Below are 23,411 nucleotides of genomic sequence, written 5' to 3' on the forward strand. Positions count from 1 at the left end.
TTAGATGGGATGGTAATCCTTCATGTTTATGTCATAGAATAACGATCAAGATTTTTATAATAGAAGTTGTAACAATAACTGACAAGACAATTTAAAAAAACAAAATATCACTTGATAATTCCAAATAGCTTGTATATCAGGCAATTCTGCATAGATGCTTGCTGAGTGATGGTGTCATCTTGGAGTTTTGTTGCAGTTAGTAACATCAGAGCAGTCACAGCAGATGAAACCAAAGGTCCAACCCCTTCAGTATCTTCACCCCCACAGTGGCCAACAGCAAAGGCTGCTCTTTGGTAAGAGCATAGCCCGAGGAGAGCATGGGGAGCATCTCTGCCCTCCCTCTCTTAGCAGGTGGGATTTCCTGGCCAGCAGTGGTATCCTTCATGGATTTTTTTTTTTCCATGATTGTATATAATTGATTTTGTAGTTCGTGTCATGTTTTGGTGTCCACAGCATCTTGTGGCAATGAGTTCTGCAATTTAAGCGCAGCCTGCATGGAGGAGGTTTTTTTGTTCATATCAAGCCCTGAATAATTTTGCCTGATGCCTTCTAGCTCTGCTGTTGCCTTCAGGCCCCGTGGGGCTGCGGAGACAGCATGGCCTGAACTGGGGTTGCCCTCAGCTCCTGGCTTGTCCCTACTCATGGAGTAGCCCCATTCCTGCTGCTCCTGACACTTGTCTAAGAAATAGCAAACAAATGTGCCCCAACCACCTTCTCCAGGTCACCAAACCATGGACAGTCGCCCTTCAAGTGTGCCAGCTGCAGAGGTCTGGCCTACTGCATTGCTCCTTGTGGATGCTGCAGACACCACCTTGGAGGTTGCTGTGGCTTCTTTAGGCCTAACCTGTCCTCTGAGGTGTAGGAGGTGGCAAGGAAGAAGGGAAAGCTAAAGAGTCTCTAACTAAAAAAACCCAGAATTTTAAAAACATGTTCTGAATTTGGCATACTGAGCTTTTATAGCCCAGTGAATTACTTTCCATTTTTAGCTTGCTAGTGTGTGTTTGTACACTGAGTTTTCTAACTCAGACTCTGATACTGTAGAAGTTCGTTCCTTGTTCAGCTTCTGTGTTCTGTATTTTAACGTTTGTTTTATAAAAAATTTACAGTAGAAACTCAATTTTATATTTAAATTGTTTAATTCAATGGTATAGTCAGTCATTTTTTGCATTAAAGATTTAATATGGAAGTAATATGATTTCATTCTAAAGTCTATGTAAACTGCCAACAGTAGTTCTGTTTCTTGAAAAATTTATTAGATTTACCCTCTTCTTGGTAAGGAAGCAAGTTCCAGCGTGACTTCCTGCTGAAATACTTTTCTAAAACCGGTACCAGAATTTTGGTTTCTGCACTATCGAACTATAGTCTATATTAGACATGGATCTTTTGACTGTGTCATCAGGTTATTTCCCATTAATCCAGCTAATTTCCTATGTTGTGGATGTGTGCATTCTATGGACGGTAGTGGATAGCACCTACCAGTAAATATTTGTACATTACTTGATAGTCTGGAGAGCTGCAAGTCCCAGAGGAAGGCCTGGATAGATAGTATCACTTCTTATGCCCTCAGATAATCATAACTTTAAACTGTTCATGAGTAATATTATACCGCTAAGGAATTATTTTCTCAACTAAGGAGATCGTATAAATAGAAATAGCTGTATTTTTTACTTATCTAGGCTTTATGAATCCATGTATGTAGTTAGTACATCAGCATGTCCAAACCTGCTGTTCGATGGATGACTATCGGCAATGGAAGGTTGGGTGAGGCTGTTACTAGGCCAACAGCTCTCACTCAATGTCCCACCGACTCTGCTGCTGCCCAACAAGACTTTCTGTTCTTCTTCTTGACCTGCCTGCAGCAGCACTTACTGCTCACGAGACAGACGGGATCTGCTCTACGTTCTCCCACCCTTGCAGATTTTAAATTCTTCGCATTTTCTGCATATAAATAGCAAACTGTGTTTCCAGTGGTTGAGTGGGAGCCGCCCTGATTGCAACGCCTGTATTTAGCTATTCTGAAAGGAAACTTTCTGGGTCGTTTTGAATATGTCATTGTTTATTCTTAGAAGGCTTGCATGTGATTTTATCACCTATGAGCAATGCCCGGTGTAGAACCCCAAGAGGAAACCTCGTCCATGAAGAGGTATGGTGTGCACGGCAAAGACCGTGTCCAGCATTCATGACCAACACCAAGAGCTGTGAAACTGGTGCCTCTGTATGGAGAAAGGCAGTGAAAAAAATGTTTGTCAGTTCATTAGAAGGGGGCAGAAGGAAGGCGCACGCTGAAGTCCCCTTTGGCTGTTGCAGAAAGCCAAGTGAGCAGCAGCCGGGAAGCGATGTGCTCTTCAGTGTTTCTTCTCCTGATGCCGCTTGGGCTGCCCAGCAGTGCGCTGGGGAGATGTGGGGGTGAGGAGAGGTCCCAGTCAGAGAGCCCAAGGAAAGCACAGACCAACACATCTTTGCAAAGGTTCTCACATATCAGTGGCTACAATGGGGATTAAATTTATATCCGAAGAGACACGCTGGAATGAGTGCTGCTTCCTTTGCTCTGTGAAGGCAGCCTGGTGGACCAGAGAACTGTAACGGAGTGCTTTCCTGCATCCGCACTGGTGAAATTAGGAGCCAAAGCCTTACATATGTTGGCTTCACAAGCAGCTCCAGCTCTCTCTCCTCTCCTTGCCAGGCTGACATTGCAGCGGTCCCTGAGCACAGCCACAACAGAAATTGTGTAAGGAGGGTGCAGCACAGACACCCTTAAATTCCCTTCCCAGCTGCCTCTCTCTCTGGCTGGGGAAAAAATAAAAATAATAAACCTCCCTTAACACAACAGGGAAAATATTTCAAGCAGGAACTTTGTCATGAGTACTTCAATAGCTCATCACTACAGTAGGATATGTTAAAAGGCAGCACTTCATACCAGAACCTGGTGAATGACATAGGAAGGAAAGATCATAGACAGTTATTCTTACTTTTTTTTTTTTCCATGATAGTTTTAGCTGAATCATGAAGGAATTTGAAACATTATGGGGAGTGCACTAAAAACAGAAGATGAGCTAAAAGGATTTGGCAGTACTTAAATGCATTTCAGCTCTTCCCCAGACTATGATGCAGTCTATAGAAAATGCAAGCACACTTTGCCCGGAGACATCTAGTGCTGCAAATTAGGTGTAAGAGTGAGCTGATGTAGTAATCCTGAAATGCTATATCCGAGTGCGCTCTGAAATATGCCTCTCATACTATTTTAAAAATACTTTTATTGTTACAGTGCATGTGAAGATTGCTGGGCAGCTGGCTCCAAATTGGCACGGAGAGGAGAGCTGCAGAGGCAAGGATCTCCACGTCGCATCGGCAGTGGGCCTCTCTCCGAGGCGTAGCACCCCCATTAAGGATTTGTCCTTGTGTCTTGTCCTGTCCTGCTGTCTGGCTCTCCGCTGAACCTGCCAAGAAGTGGTTTTGTTTGTTTGTTTCTTCATGTGATTGTTGAGCTTTTTCCTCAGCTACCATTGCTAGCGATGACTTTGAGACCTGATTCCTTTAGACAGCAATGTCCAGCAATCTGGAGCTGAAACACACCTCTATAATCCTTTGAGCATTTAAGGTTTTAATACTTTTTCACTATCTGAATGTGTTTTTTCAACTGATTTTATCATTAACATAAGACATTTTAAGCCTTTGTAATGAGAATTATAGCTCCTGCAATGCAGTAACATCCACTGTAATTGTAGCATAATTTAATACATGAAGTTTCATAGACAGCTATAATAGATATTCTACAGCAAAGAGTTTTTTTCATAGAGAAACCAAATATTTAAAATATACTATTTTTATATACATATAATAGCAAAGCAGCTGGGAAACATTTTTCTCCCATTATCAGGGACTCAGAAAACAAAAATTATTTTAAATATGAAATTTTTTCAGACAACAGCCACAACTTCAGATCCCTGTATATGTCCTCCCCCCGGGTGTATCCCTGTGTATATCTGCTATGTCTGAAGCTGTCATTGAAGTTAATGGCATGTCTGTTCATGAAGGACTTTTGAAATTGGATAATTAGACTGTCCTGAAAACAACTCTCTACTTGTCCTTAGTGAAAGCCGCACGTGCCTCTCTTACTTTACTGTCTTAGACTCTTAGTTGTACCAGCAGAACTGCTGCAGTTGTGCTCTGGCTCTACGTTTGTGGAAATCTGTAAAGCAAATTATGATTCGTCTTTGTAAGAATAGCAAGGGCTTAAAAATGATTGTATGAAACACTGAGCATCACTATGCTGTGCACCTCTTTCATTTGCTGGGGTAAATGAAATGGAGCATTTCACCTTAGCACTGAAAATATTCAGGACTCAGCCTGAGAGGGCCCAGGATAACCTCATCTGGGGCCCTGCTTCGAGCAGCAGGTGGGACCAGGTATCTCCAGAAGTCCCCTCCAAGCGGGACTCTTTTCTGGTTCTACAATTCTAAGTTAGTGCCACCTAAACTATCACAACAAATCTAACAGGAAAATTGCCAGCTACTAACAGTCAGCTGGAAACCACTATGGTACACAGTAGGTTTGATTTGGATGAGGAGGGAAATTTCAGCCCTCACTGACAGTTATTTTTGATTGTGGAGTCAACTGGGTCTTTAACTTTTAGAGTATTCTCACCTCCTGAGCTTTATCAGGTTCTTCGTAAACCAACTAGCTAGCGTGCTTGCCTCTGTTCAGAAATACCCTGGTATTCCGATAATGTGTTAACAGTTTTCGTTTGTATAAATCAAAGCCAAACACATATTCCATCCCTGACCTGCTGGTTTATTCTGCTGTGCACCACCTCTGCATTGTTCTTAACAATGATCCCCACTCCTTCCCTGCCTCCGCCACTGCCACAGGTGGGAAAATACTCAGTGACTCTGAATAAACCTGTGATGAACTGTGAAAAGTCCTTAATGCTTTCAGTGGCCTGAACAAGAAATGCATTTTCAAGTTCCTCTGAGTTTTGGTGGTGTCCAGCCTCAGCTCTGAATTCAGCTGCTTCCCTGTTTCCTTACTGCAGTCTGTCAGAGGCAGACTCAAGTTGTTACTCCGTGAATTTCATCTGTTTGCTCTTCTTTCTGGCTGTTTGTGTTTCCCTTCCCTGCTAAGAGAGTTCACAGGCCTTCCAAAAACCTGACAAAAATGCGCTTTCTCTCTGCAGGTAGCCTCATCCCAGGTAAAGCTGATTCTGCGATGGGCTGCGCCAGTCTGGCTTTTTCCTGCTGTACCTCATTTTAGAGAAAATCTTCCCAATTGGTGGTAGCGTGTGACAGGATATTGGCCCAACGCTCTTTGGCTTAGAGCTAAACTTTCAGCGTAGCCCTTTCAACTGGCTCTAGGGCATTCTCCATCTGAGGATGCAGTTTTGGCATCAAGCACATCTTTGTCGCAGGAGCTCTGCTCTGCTGCTTGGCAGAGGTCGGGTGCTCTAAGCAAAGAGGTGGGTTAAGTCAGTGGCCACTGTGTATCGTTTCATACACTTCTTTTGAGTTAAGGGAAACTGAAAATCAATTATATTCACCAAAGGGTACTATTGGTATGATTGACCAAATTCTTTTCCTGGCCTTGGAAGAAGGCACAGATTTTGTACCCCAAAGTAGAAATTGGCCCTCTGAATTTTAGCTGTTTAAAAGTGAGGTAAGTAGTCTGAGTCATCTTTACTTTTTCTAGGGTTAATGGAGAGAAGTTGTCTTCTCCAGTAAACACTATATTCCACTTAACTAGGGCAGGGTGAAATGCCCTTTGATGTGTCTAGCATGAGGGAGCCCAGACAGCTGACTTAAATATAGATGTTCTCAGTGTCTGAAATCATGTGAGATGGACCCCACCAGAAGAGATCGCAGTCTGAATCTGCAAACCCAGCCTAAGGTGTAGACCCAGTTAGCACACCAGATAAGCTTCATGAAAGTGCAGGCATCTGTGTAGCGTCATCATCAAAAATCTTCCTGGAAGAGGTTTAGAAAAGGATTTGAAAGAGCAAAGGCAATTGTTTGATATGTGAGAAGAGGAGAGCAGTTCTGGCAGACTGTAACAGAGATGGAATTATTGCATCCACCCCTCCTGCTACCTCCACCCCCAAAATCTGAAAACTTCCTGATTTGTGTTCATCAATAATTAAGAGCCCATCAGCAATACTCAGAGGGAGCTTGCATTGCACTTCTGAGCAGCCAGTTAGTAATGTACGGTGGAGAGATCCTCTTTTTCAAATCCCAGGGCTCCAGGCCATGCAATGCTAGTATTGCATTTTCAATTAGCTTCTGAGTGAATGCTTGGCATACGTAGAAGTGAACTGGTACACAATTAGCTTATTGTTCCTTTCAGCTTTGTGCTGAGAGGATCTGAAGGACTGCAGAAGAGAGGGGAGAGGGGAAAAAAAAAAAAAAAAGAAAATAGCCAAGCCGGCGGCATCTCCGTGGATGTGGAATAAGGGAGTTGCTGGGCTCACGCAGATTCCCGTGCTAAGTCGGGAGTTACAGCTGTTCCTGAGGAGCACCCAGCCTGGCTGTGGGGAGGGAGCCCGGGGAGAGGCGCAGACCGAGTCTCAAGCTCCGGGCTCTTCTCTCTCTCGTCTGACTCACCTCAGCATCACGATGGAGCCCAACAGCCCTAAAAAAATACAGTTTGCTGTGCCACTGTTTCAGAGCCAAATAGATCCCGAGGCAGCTGAGCAGGTAAGGAAGATGCGTTTCTTTTGGTGCTCTGAGGGAATGGGGTGGGAATGGGGGCAAGATGTGGGGTGGGAACAGGCAATAGTTGTGGCCTAAATGCTTTTCTAACTTATTGTAGTGTGACTATAGATTAAATGCTCCAGAGGTTTTAGTGGTGTCTGGATACACCCAAAGAGGGAGGAGGGTAAGTCCTCTAGCCAGAATAAGGCTTCTTTACCCTGGGTAAGTTTATTCAGTATATATTTGTTGTGCCTTTCCTATAACTGGGCTTGTACTCTAATACATACACGTGAATACACACTCTCAACAAATCAACTAAAGTATATTATTTGTACGTAAAGCAAAATATGAAGCTGATAATAAGTTCCTAATGGAAATATTACACAAAGTACAGCTTATTTACCATTCATTTTAACATGAGAAAATACAAGTTATGTTTTGCACAATAGTTATCATTTCAGTTACATCCCGTGTTTTTATACAGTCTTCTTTATGTTATTGTTACAGTTTTATATATTCAAAAAATATATACATGTAGAAATATGCCTGACATGTCTACATTGGAATTATGTGTGTGTTATTTTAGGTTTTGACTCACTCCCAAAACATACACATATGTGTAATATATATAGTAATACAGACGTCTAAGGAGGAAAAGATATCTATTACTATGCGTAGATGCACATAAAGAAGGACACAGGGAATCTTATGAGAAAAGCTGGATAAATCGTAATTAGGTGACCCAGTATATTTCTCTCAGTGCAAGTCCTTCTTGACATTTGCTTCTATTTTGGTAATTCTAGTTTTAGATGATATCAGGGGAATATTATAACCTTGACAATTCCATGCCATTAGCTATGAAATTATTTGCACCTTTAGGACAGGTATCTGGTTTCCTGAATATTCTGATGTCTTGTCTCTTAAAAGGCAGCCGCCTTTGCCAGAAAATGAGGAGCTGTGAGTGACCACTGAATGAAGAAATACTAGAAGGGTGCAGGGGCAGAGTTGCTGCGGGTCTTCATTTTGTCCATAGGTACTTCTGAGCTGTGAGATGTCCATAGCTTATGAATCAGCCCAGCAATGAATTCAAGAAGGATGTGTTCTGATATTTTTCTGAAGTCTGTGAGAACCATAGGATTAGGATTTCCTGGAATTCTCGTGGCTTTTGAAATGCTGTGGCCCAAATTCTGCCCAGTATTTATGGGCAGTCCTTTTTTTTTTTTATGTTGTGACTTTAATTCCAAGTGCTCTACAGTTTCACTGTGGGCGTGTGATGAAATTAAAGTAGTAAATTCTGCTGTCAGCTACAGTTACGCTAATCTGGAATAAACCCATTAACCCTGATGATGTAATTTTCCATTTACACCTCTGAAAGCAAAATTTGAACCCAGCTAAATACAGATGTTGGCTCAGCAACTAAAAAAGAACAAACGCACTGACATTGAGGTTCTGTGTCAGAATGGTTTCTCACGTAAATGCTCTTCGTCCCTCTCTTTAATTCGATAGAATATCAATGGCCTGGAGGCTTTAGTGAAGCAACACAAAGCTTTCAATGCAAATGTGTGCATTATAGGAGGGTAGTCTGATATCATGTAGTTCAACCAGTGTTAATGGAGCAAAAGTACTTAAACAAATAAACCCTGAATAAGAATTGCATACGATTCGGGATTATATATTGATACGTAAAGATCTGTTGTATAGTGCTCCTTGTAAATATTCTTTTGAAAGTCTTAAGTATAGTTTTTCTTTAGTTAAAGAACAGTACTAACACTTCTGGCCACAGTTTAGAAATATCAATTCATTGGAAGGCACACATGCAATATCAAGTCTCAGTTGGACTTACAAAGTATTCATGATTACTTGTGAAAGCTATGACAGTAGCAGGTATTTGCACACATAAGGTCCCAAACTGCTGCAATCACTTTCCTGAAGAAAAGCTAAATGTCAGTATTTTAAGATATGACTGATACATGTCAGCAATACATGTCCAAAAACTTCTTTAGGATGATAGCAAATCCTAAAGGTATCTTGGAAAGCTCTCCCCCATGCCTTTACTTTCCATATACATGGAATGTCCATGTACATCATGACCCTGATGACTGGCAGACCAGACGAGCACTCAGCAAGACAGTGCCATGCTGCTGTTCTTTCAATATTTTCTTTGTTAACTTTGCCTCGTCTATACTCGGGAGTGCACCAGATGGATTTTTTGCTTTGCTTTGGGTGCAGGGCAGTTGGTGGACCCTAATGACTCTCCTTGGTTTATGCCTGTTACAGATCAGGAAAAGAAGGCCTACACCAGCATCGCTCGTCATCATGAACGAACACGTGCCCCCGGGTAAGTGCCAACATACCTTCTAAACCACTGAACTTGTGTACACAGGATTGTTTGCAAATTTGTTTTATTAACTACACGGTTTTAAAATCCAGCATTAATTTCAGAGCACTAGATCTTAGAACAGTCTGGAGTAAACCCCATGAATATGTGTAACTCTTGGCCTCCAGATAAAGTAGATAATTTCAGGATTTTATCCTCCACATAAACTTTTTGTTGTATGTACAAGGAGAACATGGCCCTGATCCAGCACTTCCATCCACAAAGCTTTTCTTTCCCTGGTTGGATACTTTGAGATCTATGAATTCCTAGTCTCGGTTTTCTGATCTCTAGAGATACCAGGGTGGCTCCAGGGCTAATTCAGCAAAGTGAATTGCTTCTGCAAAACAGGTTGTTTTCTAGTTTCCTGATAAAACATGTGATGTCTGCTTTCATTATTCCTTTTCAACTGTGAATACATTATCCAAGACTCCTCCCAGAAGATTTTCTGTGGGATGGGATGATTTGAGGTTGCAACATACTTTGTCACATAAATGTGACTTCAGAAAGACTCTTTAACAAGATGTTTAGGGAGTATTATAAGTGAAAAAGCTCAGCAAAAGTGGATTACAGGGAAAAGTCCTCAAGACACAATCCTTTTGAAACACACTGCCTACTTTATATAAAAATTTTCTTGTATATAGTGCTCTGCAACATTTTTTTCCTGCCTTATCTCTTCATCACCTGAATTTTTTTTTAAAAGCAGTTTAGGCTTCTTGTCACGGGTGTGTGTCTTAGGTTATTACTGTATGCACTGGCACCTCACTGACACAAAACCATCTTAGCTCTGTTAGGATCCCCACTTACTGCACTGTGCTGAGCATCTCCGCTTCCGATTAACGTCAGCAGCAGCTCTGAAAGTTCCTCAGAAGAGGCAAAAAGAAACATTTAGAGAACCCTGCTCTTGGGCTTGAGATCATCGCACCACAGCACACAGATTAGAGAGGTTCAAGCCTGACATATGGCTGAGGTTATATTCTTTTGACCCTGAGAGTGACCCACGAGTTTGCTGCGGGGCTAGCACCAGCCCCAATTTGGAGAGTGGCTTTCTGGCCTGAGTTTCAGGCAGTTCGGCTTTCAGTAATGGTACATGAAAGATCTGCCTTAGACTGACTTTCCTTACCTTAATGGGATCTACAGTGTCTGTGTTGATAGGACTTAATTTAAAGCAAATTCACCTTGACTATTAATGTCTTTTGCAATTCACTCTGTACACTTTGTACCGTCATATTTCCTTTTATAAACAGATACTTGGTAGAGTACCAAATCAAAACCAAACAGAGAATAAGAACTCTTTTTAATTTACAGGAAATTTTACTGTAAACAAAGTGGTACATGTCTGTTATCTCTTTTCCTGCAATGTTCATAATAAATCTTTAAATAAATCATTTTTATTATGAGTCAGGATTGCTACAAGTATCAGTCAACTTCCATATAAGCCCAAGAGCTTGTATATTCACATTCTTCACTTATTTATATTTACTCATTTAGATATTATCCCACTAGATACTGGAAACTAATATCAATGAAGGTATTCTTGGTTGAATTATAATCTTGGTTTGTTTCTCAGTTTTCCATAAAGTCAGAGTAGAAATAAAAGCTTTAAAAGCACCTTCATTTTCCTGCACCTCACCCTGTGGTTTATGCGTGAGCATGCCTGTGTATATTTCCATATGGTATGCTTGATATGGGCAAATGTTTTGAATGGGGTGTGCACAAGTAGCTGTGTAAACCCGCTGAGTATGAGGCCTGCAAAGCCAAATTGGAAAGGCAGACAATAGCTTTACAATTGAAGCATAAATAGTCAAAAAATTCCTTGTGAGCTTGATCTTGCAGGGTGCTGTGTAGTTTCTGAAATTATTGTATACCTTCAACTTTCAGAGGAGTCAGCTTGTCCAAGGGACTCTTGGCACCTTGCTGATTAAACTCCAAATGCTGGTCTCTTGTTGGATTTCGAATGGAATTCAGTGTGATGCTGAATAACAGTTTGTCTCCAAAAATGTTAAGTTTACCACTGTACATGTGTACAGTGAATAAAATAATAGTAGTAGGTGTGTGAACTTGAAACTCCAGCAAATTGCTCTAGAAGCGTGATTCCCAAGGTCAACAGGGAAACTGAGTAGCAGAGAATTTAAGCGATACTGTAAAGGCCACCTATTAAATTAGAGCTGGGCTAGACCAGAATCCTGTCTCTTGAATTTTATCCAGTACTCCAATTCCCTCATTAGGAGAAAACAGCCAGAGAAAGATATGCTTCCAAGGGTTTGAAATGTGTGTCCTAATGTGATTATAAATGTTTGGATGCCCCTGCAAAGTTTACTCAAATTATCTAAACTTCTTTTATTTTGAAAACCAGAGACAGGCATTTTCTAAGAATCAGACTTTTCTATAGCCTTCTGTTGCAGCTGCTTCTGATTGCAGCAGGAAAAAAGCAGCATTTTTGTGGTATTCTGGTGTTCTGGATGCAGACCCATCTGGAAACCAGAAGGCCGTAAAATGTGTTTGGACATTTCAGAACTTTATAATAAATTCAGTTTGAGTTGTGCCATACAAAGATCTAAAATAGTTGTTTTCTTCCAAGTCTTCTCATCCATCCCTGAAGTCTACTACAGCTTTGACAGGAATCTGTCTTCACTGATTTAGGTCAAGTCCATTGCGCTATAAAGTGAAGATGGAATATCTACAAAGGCTAAGTCATTTTATACCGATGATAGCTACCCAAAAGCTATAAGAAGAGTCTGCTTGGCTTCCTTGCTTCCAAGGAAGGGCTAGACCACACTCAGTGATTTAAAGACAGGTGGTAGATGTGCCTGCAGGAGCTAATATCCAGCCTTTAGTACCATTGACTGGTGCATTTTCTCCTGTTCACTCTGGTTGGCATCATATAAAATTGCAATCAAAGTCAACAGAAATTTGAATTGCAGCAGCAATGATGATTGCAGTGGACAATACGGGCTTGTGAAGGGATGTAGCAGTGAATAAACCGTTAACTCTTTCTGTAAGTGCTCTGTAAAGTGCTCTATGCCACCTTTGAGCAGAGAAGCTAGCGCTAGAAAGTTGAGACTCAAGTTATGAAGTTACTTAACCTTATCGTGCTTCAGTGACCATTCATGGAGTTACATTTTGTGAGCATCTGATGTTTGATTTCATGATATTGAATTAGTTTTGCTTTTATTTGAAATTACAAGACCCCTTTACTATCTGTGAAAGCAAAACCAAATATTAGTGGACAGAAGTACAAGAACGTGCATCACCTCATCCTGTGCAGGTTGCCTGTAGGGGTTACTGGGGTAACCCACTCATATCCTGCTATAGCCGCAGTTGCTCCATGTCTGTAATTTAAAAAAGGAACAAAAGCATATGCTTAGTTTTAAAGATACATTTAACTATTAAGCTGCACAAGAGCTTAATCCAAAAATTGCTGAAGCTTTCCTGCTTCCTCTTTCTCTTGCAATATCATTGGAGCCACCAGAAACTGAAAATCAGCATACTCTAAAAAAACCCTTTTCTGCGCTGCCATACTGCACTCACAACCTCCTGTCTCCTACCAAGCACAGCAGAATATACATGAAAATCAATTCTTATTAGCCGAAATAAAAGTTTAACCATGCTTTAAACTAGCAGCATATCACACTGCGATGGCTCAAGGAGCAGCTGGTGGCAATGCAGAAAAGTGCCGGTTGAGGGAGGAAAACATGTCAGACCACAACTCAGGTTTAGTGCCATCAGGTCTCGCCGTGATCAGAAAACAGTGCCGGCGTTCCTGTACGGCCCGGCCTTGTCACAGAGCCAACGCAACATCAAACATTCTGGCTGGCAAAGGCTGCTCAGCTTGTGTCAAAGTGTTTGGTCTTCTTGAAGCATTAGAATATGGGTAAACATTCGGATAAACTTCTGCATTTCTGGACTTTCTATGTATTTGCTGCTCCCCACTCTCCTTCCTACTCAGTCGCACATTTTGGCTTCCTTGTTTGTAATGTAAATGTTACTCAGTGTTTGGAAATAAGAAAAACAGCAATGTGTTTTGATAATTCTTCTCCAGAGCTGCCCTTTTGTATCGTGCAAACCTCATTTCAAGGCAGAAAGGGTATATTATCACTGCAAAAAGCAATATGAAACATATATTCCAAGTACAACTCAGTACATCTGAGTTTTCTGAAGGTCGGAAATCATAACTTGAAGATAAGCAAGATGTACCTGTCTCCAGACAAGGAACTCGCTCGCAGCTTGTCTTTGGGCATTAGCAGTTTTTCTGTCTTGCTCCCGGCTGATTTTCCATTGTCCAGATTCACGCCTTTCAGCTCGCTGCCGGTTCCCCAGCGGTCTGCCGAGGTGCCTCAGGAGCAGCCTCAATATTTAGTGCAGTAGCAAACAACACAGCCAGATGGGTGGTGGGAGGAAAAACTGTTCTTACACCTGTGGCAATCCCACAGCAACCCAAAGTAGATTAGGTTTTTCATGCTAAATTGCTTCTAGACGCAATAAATCTCATTACCATGTATAGATGTGCTTTTCTGATGATGCAAACTATACCGGCACCAAACCTTTGAGGTGATAAATGCGATGCACTCTACCCAGCATTAATGTTTGTGACAAATATTTGTTCGATTATGCTTCTAGGTGAATGAATGTGTTTTACATCTAATAGTCACTTTTTTTTTTTTTTTTTCTTCTCCAAAGACAAAATAAACTGGGATCAAAAACCAGCTACTAGGTAGGAGGCAGCTGTTTCTGGGCATTGTAAAGCAGTCCTGCCACACTTTCTCAGGCAAAAGTCTCACTGAAACTTCAGCCAGTGGAGAACTCTTGGACTCACAGTTCGTGAAAACTGATATGTTTTTCAAAAGCTTGAGATTCTGGTAGGACATACTGCTTACTTTGCTTCAGGAAAAAGAAAGTTAGTAAGCCAAATAGCAGCTGGTTTCAATTGCAGATTTAGGCTTCTAATGTTGTAATAAAGAATTCAGAAAAGAAGTATGTTAATAAAAATTGTCATTAACCGTATTTTTTTTTTTTTGGTTGAACTAGTTGGCCTTTCTATACGCTAAGTGTGGATACCATTTAAGTGTGCTGCCTGTTTTTATTTCAGCCAAGGAGGTATGGCAATAAGCAATGAAAAAGCTTTGTGTCCGCCCCCCACCACAGGACTGGTACAGCTCAGTGTACCTTACCAATGGCACCAGGATGCTCAGAGATCAGGCACTGTTGGTCAGGGCAGTGAGGACCTTCGTGTTCTTTAGGCCTGTGCTGAAAAGGACTATCTGACTCAGCGAAACAATGAAATATATGAAATAAACATTGCATAAGACCTGACAGGTGATAGGGATTCCAGAACAGAGAGGAAAACGTCTGTGCTTGAAAATATCCTGCTGTTTGCAGGCTAATATGTGACTGCAAACGTTCAGTGGCAAACTACATCCCTTTTTCTTACCTGTATACAGTACCCTCAGATGTTCTCTCATTTGGGTTACTTTGAATTTATTCTGCAGTTCAGGCTCACAGAAACCCCTGGGACAAGACACAGCATAACTTCATCACATGTACGCAGTGTGAGTAAAGACTCTGTGAGCTAATCCATGAAAATAAAAATAGTTCAGGGACTAAAAAAAAAAAAAAAAAAGGAAAAGAAAGAAAGACAGAGAAAAGACAGGAAACTGTCCTTGAGCTGTTTTTTATGCAGCCAAGAAGTGACAGCTCACAGGGTCCAAACAGAAGCAATGAATTAAAAAAACAAAACAAAACAAAACAAAACAAAAAAACAAAACCCAACAAACCTCACAGCACTTTCCTTAGCATCTTTCATGAAAACCCTCCATAAGAGGGTGAGGATTTTGTGTGTCGTTGTCATCACTTGCCAAAAGACCTGTCATGCTCCCTGCAGTATGCTAAAGACAGCAAGCCAGAGGACTAGGCTTGAGTTGGTTGGGTTGCACCGGGCACTGCTGTGCCTAAACCAAAGGTTGTCACCTACACAGCCAGATGCATTTTCACTATTCTTTGAGGTCATGGACATATTAGTTCAGAAATATAAAAATTCCCTGGGAACATTTTAGTGATTGTGTAAAACGTGTAGTGTGAAACAGTAGGAAATACCTACTATTTCACACATTGCCCAAGTAGAGTCTGGACTGTCTATTTAGTCAGTAAGTAATGCTTTAATGAGGAGAAGGGTCTGTAATCTACCCAAAGAAAGTCAAAACAAAAAGGTGTTGTGCATGTTCTGGTCAAAATTAACTTATTTTACCCCATTTTTTGTGTTTGTTTTTACCCATGCTTCCTTCATTTTCAGCGTTTAATGACAATTGCACAGGAACATTTCATGTGACACGTAGCCTGTTATGAGCTTGATTGCTTCTACTGACTACAGTCTGGTTGGCTAAAGTGAGTATGGTTAGTCAAAACGAGTGCCTCTCGTTCAGCAAAGCCTGCCTTCCCTCTGCAAGAAGGGGGAATGTGGGACACAAACACTTCCTGACCTCCTGAGAAAGCTCTGGTCTGCGGAGAGGCCTGGGCCAGCCCGGCAGACTGGGAATAGAGATTGGATAGTCATGACCAGGACGTAGATTTCTGACCTAGATCAGAGAAGTGGTGCAGTTGAGAGTCCAAAAAAATCCAGTTTCCTTGCTCCCAGTTTGGGTGGAGTTGCATTTACCCATTTCTCTCATTCCAGCTTCAAATCCGCAACCCATGAATTGGCGTACCTTTTTATTTACCAGTGCAGCTAGGCTCCTAATGCGGACCGTGACGTTACTCGCTCCTCCTGCTCCCTGCCTCCCGTTGGTTTTGTGTTGGAAGGGTCAACATCCGTGGAACTATCTGAACGTGACGGAGATATTTTTAGAGTTGAACTTTGTACTCTTCACCTGTTTTCCTCATTCCTTATACAAAAGCACCATAGAAACTGCTTTCTTCCACCCCAGGAGATTATTTGCAAATAATTTTTAATATATATGGCTTCATGTCACAGATCTCCAGCTGCTTGATTATTCAGCATCAGGACTGATAAGCTTTCAGACTGTTTACCTCTCTTATCATCTTCGTGCGTATTAACATGACAAAGAGGTGTGCCTTGGGTAGCGAACAGCAGTGTGCACATCTACCTAACCTGGTGGGGAAGTTAGCTGGAAAGCTTCTAACTTCATTGCATTCACAAGGCTTAATATCTTGCTAGAAGAACTCTTAATAGATTTGCACTGTGCAAAATACTTGTACACCTCTTGTGGTTTGTTTTGCTGATAATTCTGAGTAAATGGTGAGTTTTTCTATTAAAAAATGCTCGGGTATAATTATCTACTTCTTGTAGTCAAAGTACTTAAGCTATATGTAATACAGCTACATGAATATACAATTTGGGAACTTAGTGGCCTTAAAAGAAGTTTGGATCAAAATAGGTCCAGTTTAGTCTGGAGCAAACATTCTGTTTGTATTCTAAGTGGTTTTTTAGAATAGTAAAAAATTTTAAAGACTACTTGAAATGAAGTCTATTTAAACATCGTAAGAAAAAAAAAACGTTTTGAATAAGAGTATCGAATTAGTTTGCTTTGAGATTATGTTCAAGTTATACTTCAATAATATGATAACACTGATGCTTTCTTTTTTTTTTTTTTTACATCTGGTAATAAACTAAAATCCATTAATAAATGTTTCAGCCTTGCTGAGGGGAAAAGAAACCAACACAGGGTTTGTCTGACCTCTACTATTTAGTACTTAATGCAGCACTCATTTACCATGGTGACGTGTGCGGAATAAATAGATAATGCAGACAGATGAGAGAGAACCCAGCTTTTAGCACTAACCTCATTATGTTCAGAATATTGGGGAGGGGTTGCACTTAAAGCATCAATCAAGATAGCCCCATTTATTGAGCTTTCAGAGACAAAATTTAACTCTTTATACTGAGGAACTGAAGTTAAAGCTTCACCTTAAAACACACCGAAAGTGGGAATTTAATGAATCACGACCAAAATCTGGCAGAGACTCTAAACAAGGTGAAGCTATCAATCATGGAAGTTTTTGCCAACTACACAAGGCTGGAGTGCAGAGATTCAGAGTGCAGGGAGCTTAGCTTCACTGCCCTCTGAGTCTGAGCTGTCTGTGTCACCAACTGGTGGAAATGAGATCAGCTGGACCAGCCAAGTCTCTTCTTACAGTAATCAAAGCAGTTCTAGGGTAGGATTAAACTATATGTCTATTGGAAGGAGCTCTGTTTCCCCCTTCTTCCCCTCAAAACCCTGTTCATGTGTCTGTATTTAAAATCATCACTTCTAATATTTCTCTCAAATGGCTTTACTGGGGGATCGAGATATTATCATAGTAGCAGAATGAAGCACAGTTACATGCTCGGTCTTTATTCATCCCTGGGATACCTGGCATGCAGAAGTACCACAGAGAATTAATGTCTTGGCATTATTCATCTTGTGGAACCAAAAAACACTTACAGAGTTAGCAGTGCTAAGTAGACGAATGTGCATTTATGTTATGTTTTTCACCTGAGGCCGTGTCCTTCATCCTGATGAGACAAGCAGAGAAGAGTCACACAGGATTGAACATGAGCTTGAGTGATGCAGATGGAAAGTTCAATAAAGCAGTGAGTTCTATTGCATCCTACAGTACCATTTATCCCGGTACCTAGATATCCCAGAGCTGAAACATTTACATTTCAGCACTGAGCCGCCACCGCTCAGAAAAGAGAAAGGCTTGTGGTAATAATATTCCCTTCAAGTTTTTCTGAAGTTCCCTGTCATAGCTGCACTCAGACAGTGGCAGAAAGCAAAGAAGATCTGGCAAAAAATTTCCTGCTCTTTCTTTGGCCACCACCAAACAGTAATAACTCTGGAATCAACTCCGTTATATTGGGATCTGGAGGATAGCTACAGAAACAGGGAGCAATTTAACCTACAAGCCCAGCTGGTCTGAATGCAACATGTTTGTATTACTAAGTGCAATTTCATAACTTTTTATCTCTGAAGTGGATTGTGCTGATGAATTAGTGACTGGGGGGAGAGGTAGAGGAGAAAAAATAACTTTCCCTTTAAAGAATTGTGATCCAGAAGATTTTTTGATCCAGATCAACATTAGGTTTTTACTGTCTGTTTCTGAAATACAGTAAGTAGGCAGCAGAGCTGTAATTGTTTAGAAATGTGCTTTCAAGTACCCTAAAAGGCTGGTGCTAGTGTGTGACTCGGGCCTTAATGTGTACAGCATATCCCATAGGAGGGTGTGGAAGAGCTCATTCTATGGGAATCACAGTGATGTGTTTCTGATTTTGACAGTACGGACGGAGATGTATAAAACAAAACCCAGGGTCCCCTCTGTCTCTGGTATGTAGTGACGTTAGTAGAAATTCTGAAAAATGCCTTTGGAAATTACAGCTGACTTAGTCTCAGTTAACGATGATTGCCCTGTCTTTTCCATCCCACCTACTCGTGCTGATGGTGAGAATGAGATTATGGAACCTCATTTTGCTGACTATTTGAAAGCTTAGAAAACCAAATAACGAATTTACAAAACTGGTATTTGCATCTTCTTTTTGTAAAAGGGGTGATAAACACCAAGAAGTACTAGTATTAGTAGCTCACTTGATTCATGCATAGGATGACACATGTCTGTGAGGAGCTTCATGCATGTGCATTCTAACCACAAGCAAACTGCGAGCAGTTGGCCAGGACTAGCTTTACAACACATTCTTACCGAAATCCTTGCGGTATTATTCCAAAAGGAAGGAAACTGCAAAGGCAGCAATAATAATCACTGGCTAAGGAAGAGTTTTATTGTTTTGTATTTGTTTTCTTCTCCCCTGGCAAATGTCATGTTCCAGAATGTACAATACACAACTGTTCAGCTGCAATTTTTTTTAATGGCTTTATGAGCTATAGCATGCTAAGAAATGTTTGGCTTTTTCAGTTTTGGCTACTGCTGCTGCTGGTTTTTATTTTAGAGCTTAGAATACTCCTATAGCTCACAACTGAGAAAGGAGCTGCTTGCAGTGATAGCTGTTCCAGCTGTAACTCCGATAGAAAGATTGCGATCGGTGGGTCAATTCTGAGCCATTTTCCATCACAATTGATTCCTGCATATAGAGCTATTAGGGAATGGTTTAAATGTGTATCGGGGGATCAGCTGGTATTATATTTCTGGTAACCATGGATTTTTCTTCATGATCTTTGCCTCAGTTGCATTTAGATCTTCGACCTCTTCATTATGTCATTTGAGCATAGACTGAACATACAGAAAGCAAGCAAGCAGCTGGAAAGTAACACATTACTAATACTATTCAGTATTACTGATGAATTCACAACTCTGGGTAACTGTCTTCTCAAGGTACTTACCTTCCTTCTGTATTTGAAAAAGCTTAATGAACACGTTAAGTCTTTTCATACACTGATACATTGTTATGACTGAGTCAATGGACAGAGTAATTGCAAGCTATTTGGGATGTTGTTTTGTAAGTGCGTTGATAACATTTGGTAAAACAGTAGCTATTATTTACAAATATTTAGCAGTCTGGCAGTGTGTTTTACTTGGGCAAATTCATTGCAGAGGGACATTTCTGCTCTTTGAACCTGTTTCAGTATTTGCTGGCAGTGACTCAACAGCTCTGCCCCTCCTCTAACCTCTCTAAAGTTGTCATTATCTCCACTGCCCTCCTATTTCCTTTGTGTGAGTCTTTTCTTTCGACTGCCAGGTTCCAGGCCAGGTGAGTTTATACTGTGAGTGTGGAAACTGCCCTTACTCCGTGCAGCAAAGATGTAATCTTTATTGATACCTGCTTTTGTGTCAGAAGACACCCCGTGGAAATGTCACCTTGCAATGAGGCGAGTTCACCTTCTGTACAGTTGGACAAACTTTGAGACACCACATTGTGCTTTAGGTCTATTTTCCAGTCCTTATTCTTTGCCTTTTTCCCTGTCTCTGTGAATGTCTATTTTTCCAGGGTCTTCTTGTAGTTCAGTTTGGCCCTCCAGCATCGCCTGGGGCACCCAGAAATGCTGGCTGTCACATTCCCCTTCTGGCTCACGCAAGAAAATCAGTGTCACCCTGGTTTACGTTTATTTGTTTCAAGAATAAGGACATTTTTCTTATGTATGTTTCAATCTAAAAAAGATGTTTGAATCATTGTAAATAGATATGCATAAAAGAGAGTCATATGTGTATCATCATGTGTCTTTTAAGTCTTTGCACATTTTGAGACTTCAATTTACCATTGACCTTCCCAATAGGCCAAGGATCTTATATTTCATATCACCAATCACAGCATTTTTTCTTCAGTTTGTCTCACTTATATTTACTTAGTTGAATGAATTAACCTGGGTTTTTAAAGATGCAGTGAATATTAATGTGGCTGTCATTACTTAATTTAGATAATGTGTAAGAGTTCTGACTAAGAAACCAGTTTATGTATGGCTGAAGTTCTTTCCCAGTTGCACTAACTCTAGTAGTTAAATAAATATAGTTTGCCTTTTTTCTCCTTTTTTTATTCTTTTTTATTTTTTTACCTCATCCTATGTATCTGGGATAAAATCTTGACTTTTAAGTCAATGGCAAAACTTCCTGTTGCTTATGACCTAGTAAAGTCAGCAGTAAAATGATTTTCTGTCTCTCACTTCCCTCAAAAATTCTGGTTTGCCTGATTTGTTTTGCCGATGCAGACCATAGATTATTTGCCGTAGTATTTGCACTGAGCAGCCCTCCACGTGTTGAACTCCTGTGCTGAACTCATTTTGGCTGGAGCAACACTGAACCGGGCAGCGACAGAACTCCTCTTTGCGGGGGGTCGGAGTGTAACAGGCAGTGTAGATTGATGATTAAGCGTAACTTTGTTGTGCTTGAAGTAGAGAATAGTACTTTGCTGTACTAAATGACATTATTTTGGAATGAGTGAATTTAAGGGAGCTCTGAAGTAATGTAGAGGCAGACCCTGACCTGGAGCTTCTGCACACAGTGACACCCTGTGGTCTTGCTGGAGGTTTCTCCCAGCTCTGATGCCATAAGTCCACACGGGTCAGCTGCAAATTATATGAAAAGTTTATCTCAGACTCATTCCTGGTAATCTAGTAAGAGATTTATATTGGGTCCAGAAAACTTCCCATCTGAGAGATCAAAAGAGAAAAAAAGACTTTTACTTACGTCCTCCTGGTTCCTCTTATTTAGCCCGTTGTTCTTTGAAAGCCATCTCTGCTTCCTTCAACAAAGAGGAGTTTGTGCTGCTTAGAAACCAACTAGAAGAACGCAATTTGGAGCCTAGCATTGTTTATATTGTGATTTAGAGTCAATCTTTGCATTAGTTATCCAAACAGAATGTTTATTTCAAGTATATCTCTCCCAGGGTTGATTACTTTCTCTGGGAAGACCTGCCAAGCCGGTAATTGTCCCCATATGATGGATGAGGGACTTCATGTCAGGAAGGTCTGCTCCACGCTAACCTGACCCTCTCACAGCACCACAGGGCTACAGAACAGACCCTCTTGTGCTATGGGGAAAAGAAACTTCTGCATGGAAGGATTTTTTCATGACAGGTTTTTCCACGAAGTGTTGTGTCATGCAAAGCCAGGACAGTCTCAGAAAGAGCCTGACAGAGCTGGCAGCAGCGGGAAGGCCACAGAGTCAGGCAGAAGTGTAACTGCAAGAAGGCAGCCGTAACAACTCAGTCCTTATTAATAAGAAGAGAGAAAATAAAGAATTAAATTTGAATTCTCTTTCAGTGTATATTTTGAGAAGCTACATTTGGTTTATGGGACTTATTTAGATTTTGTTTTATATTTATATTTAACAGGTGTCATTGGGAGGGATAATGAAAAGTTGAAAACAAACTGCTTCACAGGGGGATGATCTTTTGTGCTTTTTGTAATAATTCATGACTGCTCTGTGGTAAGGCTGCAGACCTGATACGTCACCATTACATTCTAGTTTAATGCCAGTGAAACTAGACTGATTTCCATGAGTCTGGCATGAAGCTGGAATAACAAGGTGGTGATTCAGGCACTATAATTTCCTTCTGAGACTCCTGTGGTGTAAACAAATACATTTAGATTCACATTTGAGGTTTGTAATGTCTCCAGTTTCTTCCAAACAGATTGTGGCCTCAGAATGTATGTTTTAAAGACATTTTGATCCGTGTAATTTCTGAGAGGCGGTTTTATTTCATATTCTTGTGGCTGTGCAGTTGAATTTGAGTCCTTGGATACTGTCTGTATGACGTTCAGAGATATAGATGCTGTTTGGATTGGATACTGTTGTGTGTGTTGGGAGGATTTCTTTTCATTTAGAAGTTGACTTTGAGCACCATTAGGAGGGATTTGGTCTAACAGAGGGGATGTCTGCCCCTACTTCCAGCACTGAATATTGAAGGTGGGAAATAGAGAGCTATGTAAATATAAATGTGCTAATTTACCTAGAAAGAAAATTTTAAGTGTCCAAACAGCTAATTCATCTGGCCTGTGGCATTTTAGTCAACTCCAGAGGGCTGGTTACAGTCAGGACCTAGCTGGGAAAAGCTACCCTATGATCTCCCCAGGACCTTTTCCATGCTACATACCTTAACTGCAAACGCCTGCTCGAATAAGCATTCAAATGCTTGTGTATGTAGCAAATTCCTCTCTCTCCCCTATGTTTTTATTAATATTTCCTATACAAATCTTGTTATTAGTGTTCCCTAAAGGGCCAGGCAGTAATTTAGATGCCGATTAGTGTGTGAGATGCAGCAGAACCACAACGTACGCGCTCTCTTGTCAGCACTTGACTGAGGAGGGGAGCAGACCCTCCAGCTACGTTTACCGCGGCAGCTGGGATACTGCAGTTTAATGAGGTGCTTTTGCAATGTGAAGGTTTTCAGAAACATATACGCATGCCAGGAGGACTTACCAGGATATTTTTTTTGTAATTAAAGGTAATTCGATTTATACCCCTAGTCAAGTTTTCATTGACAGATACAGGCAAATAAAAACCAGCGAGCAAAAGTCAAACAATTAACCACATAAGCATTTTTTAAGTTTGCCTTTCTGGACTTTTTTCCTTTTCTTACCTCAGTGGCTTAGTAAAAAGTGATGAGATGCTAGCTGATCTGGAAATATGCAGCTAGAACTCTGGCAAAAGCAGAGCATGACATTTTTGATCTTACCTTGTGTTCTGGAGGAAAGGAAAAGTAGTTTTGATAGCAGAAAAAAACTCAAAATGAAATTATGACTGTCAATTTCTAAATCAGATTTCAATGGGCTTGCTTTACAAATACAAAACAAAAACGCTCATGGCCAAATACCAGTGAAGCAAGCTTGTAGATTTAAAAATACCCTTATTTTACTGATGAAGAAATCAAAATGTGAAATGACTGAAACCAAATTTTCAGAAAATTTCAGGTTTGC

General features: G+C 40.8%; 1 protein-coding gene across 1 annotated transcript in view; it reads left to right on the forward strand.

Moving 5' to 3' along the window:
* The first annotated feature begins 6,234 nt into the window (after positions 1-6,234).
* The window catches only part of PPP1R1C (protein phosphatase 1 regulatory inhibitor subunit 1C), a 55,298-nt gene continuing 38,121 nt past the window's right edge, over positions 6,235-23,411 (forward strand). The window contains exons 1-2 of the mRNA XM_082483314.1: positions 6,235-6,683; positions 8,958-9,018. Coding sequence (XP_082339440.1) covers positions 6,429-6,683; positions 8,958-9,018 — 316 coding nt within the window. The 5' untranslated portion in view covers positions 6,235-6,428. The remainder of the gene's footprint in view (positions 6,684-8,957; positions 9,019-23,411) is intronic.

This window comes from Vanellus vanellus, assembly GCF_965231255.1.
Source record: "Vanellus vanellus genome assembly, chromosome: 5".
Taxonomy (NCBI): Eukaryota; Metazoa; Chordata; class Aves; order Charadriiformes; family Charadriidae; genus Vanellus; species Vanellus vanellus.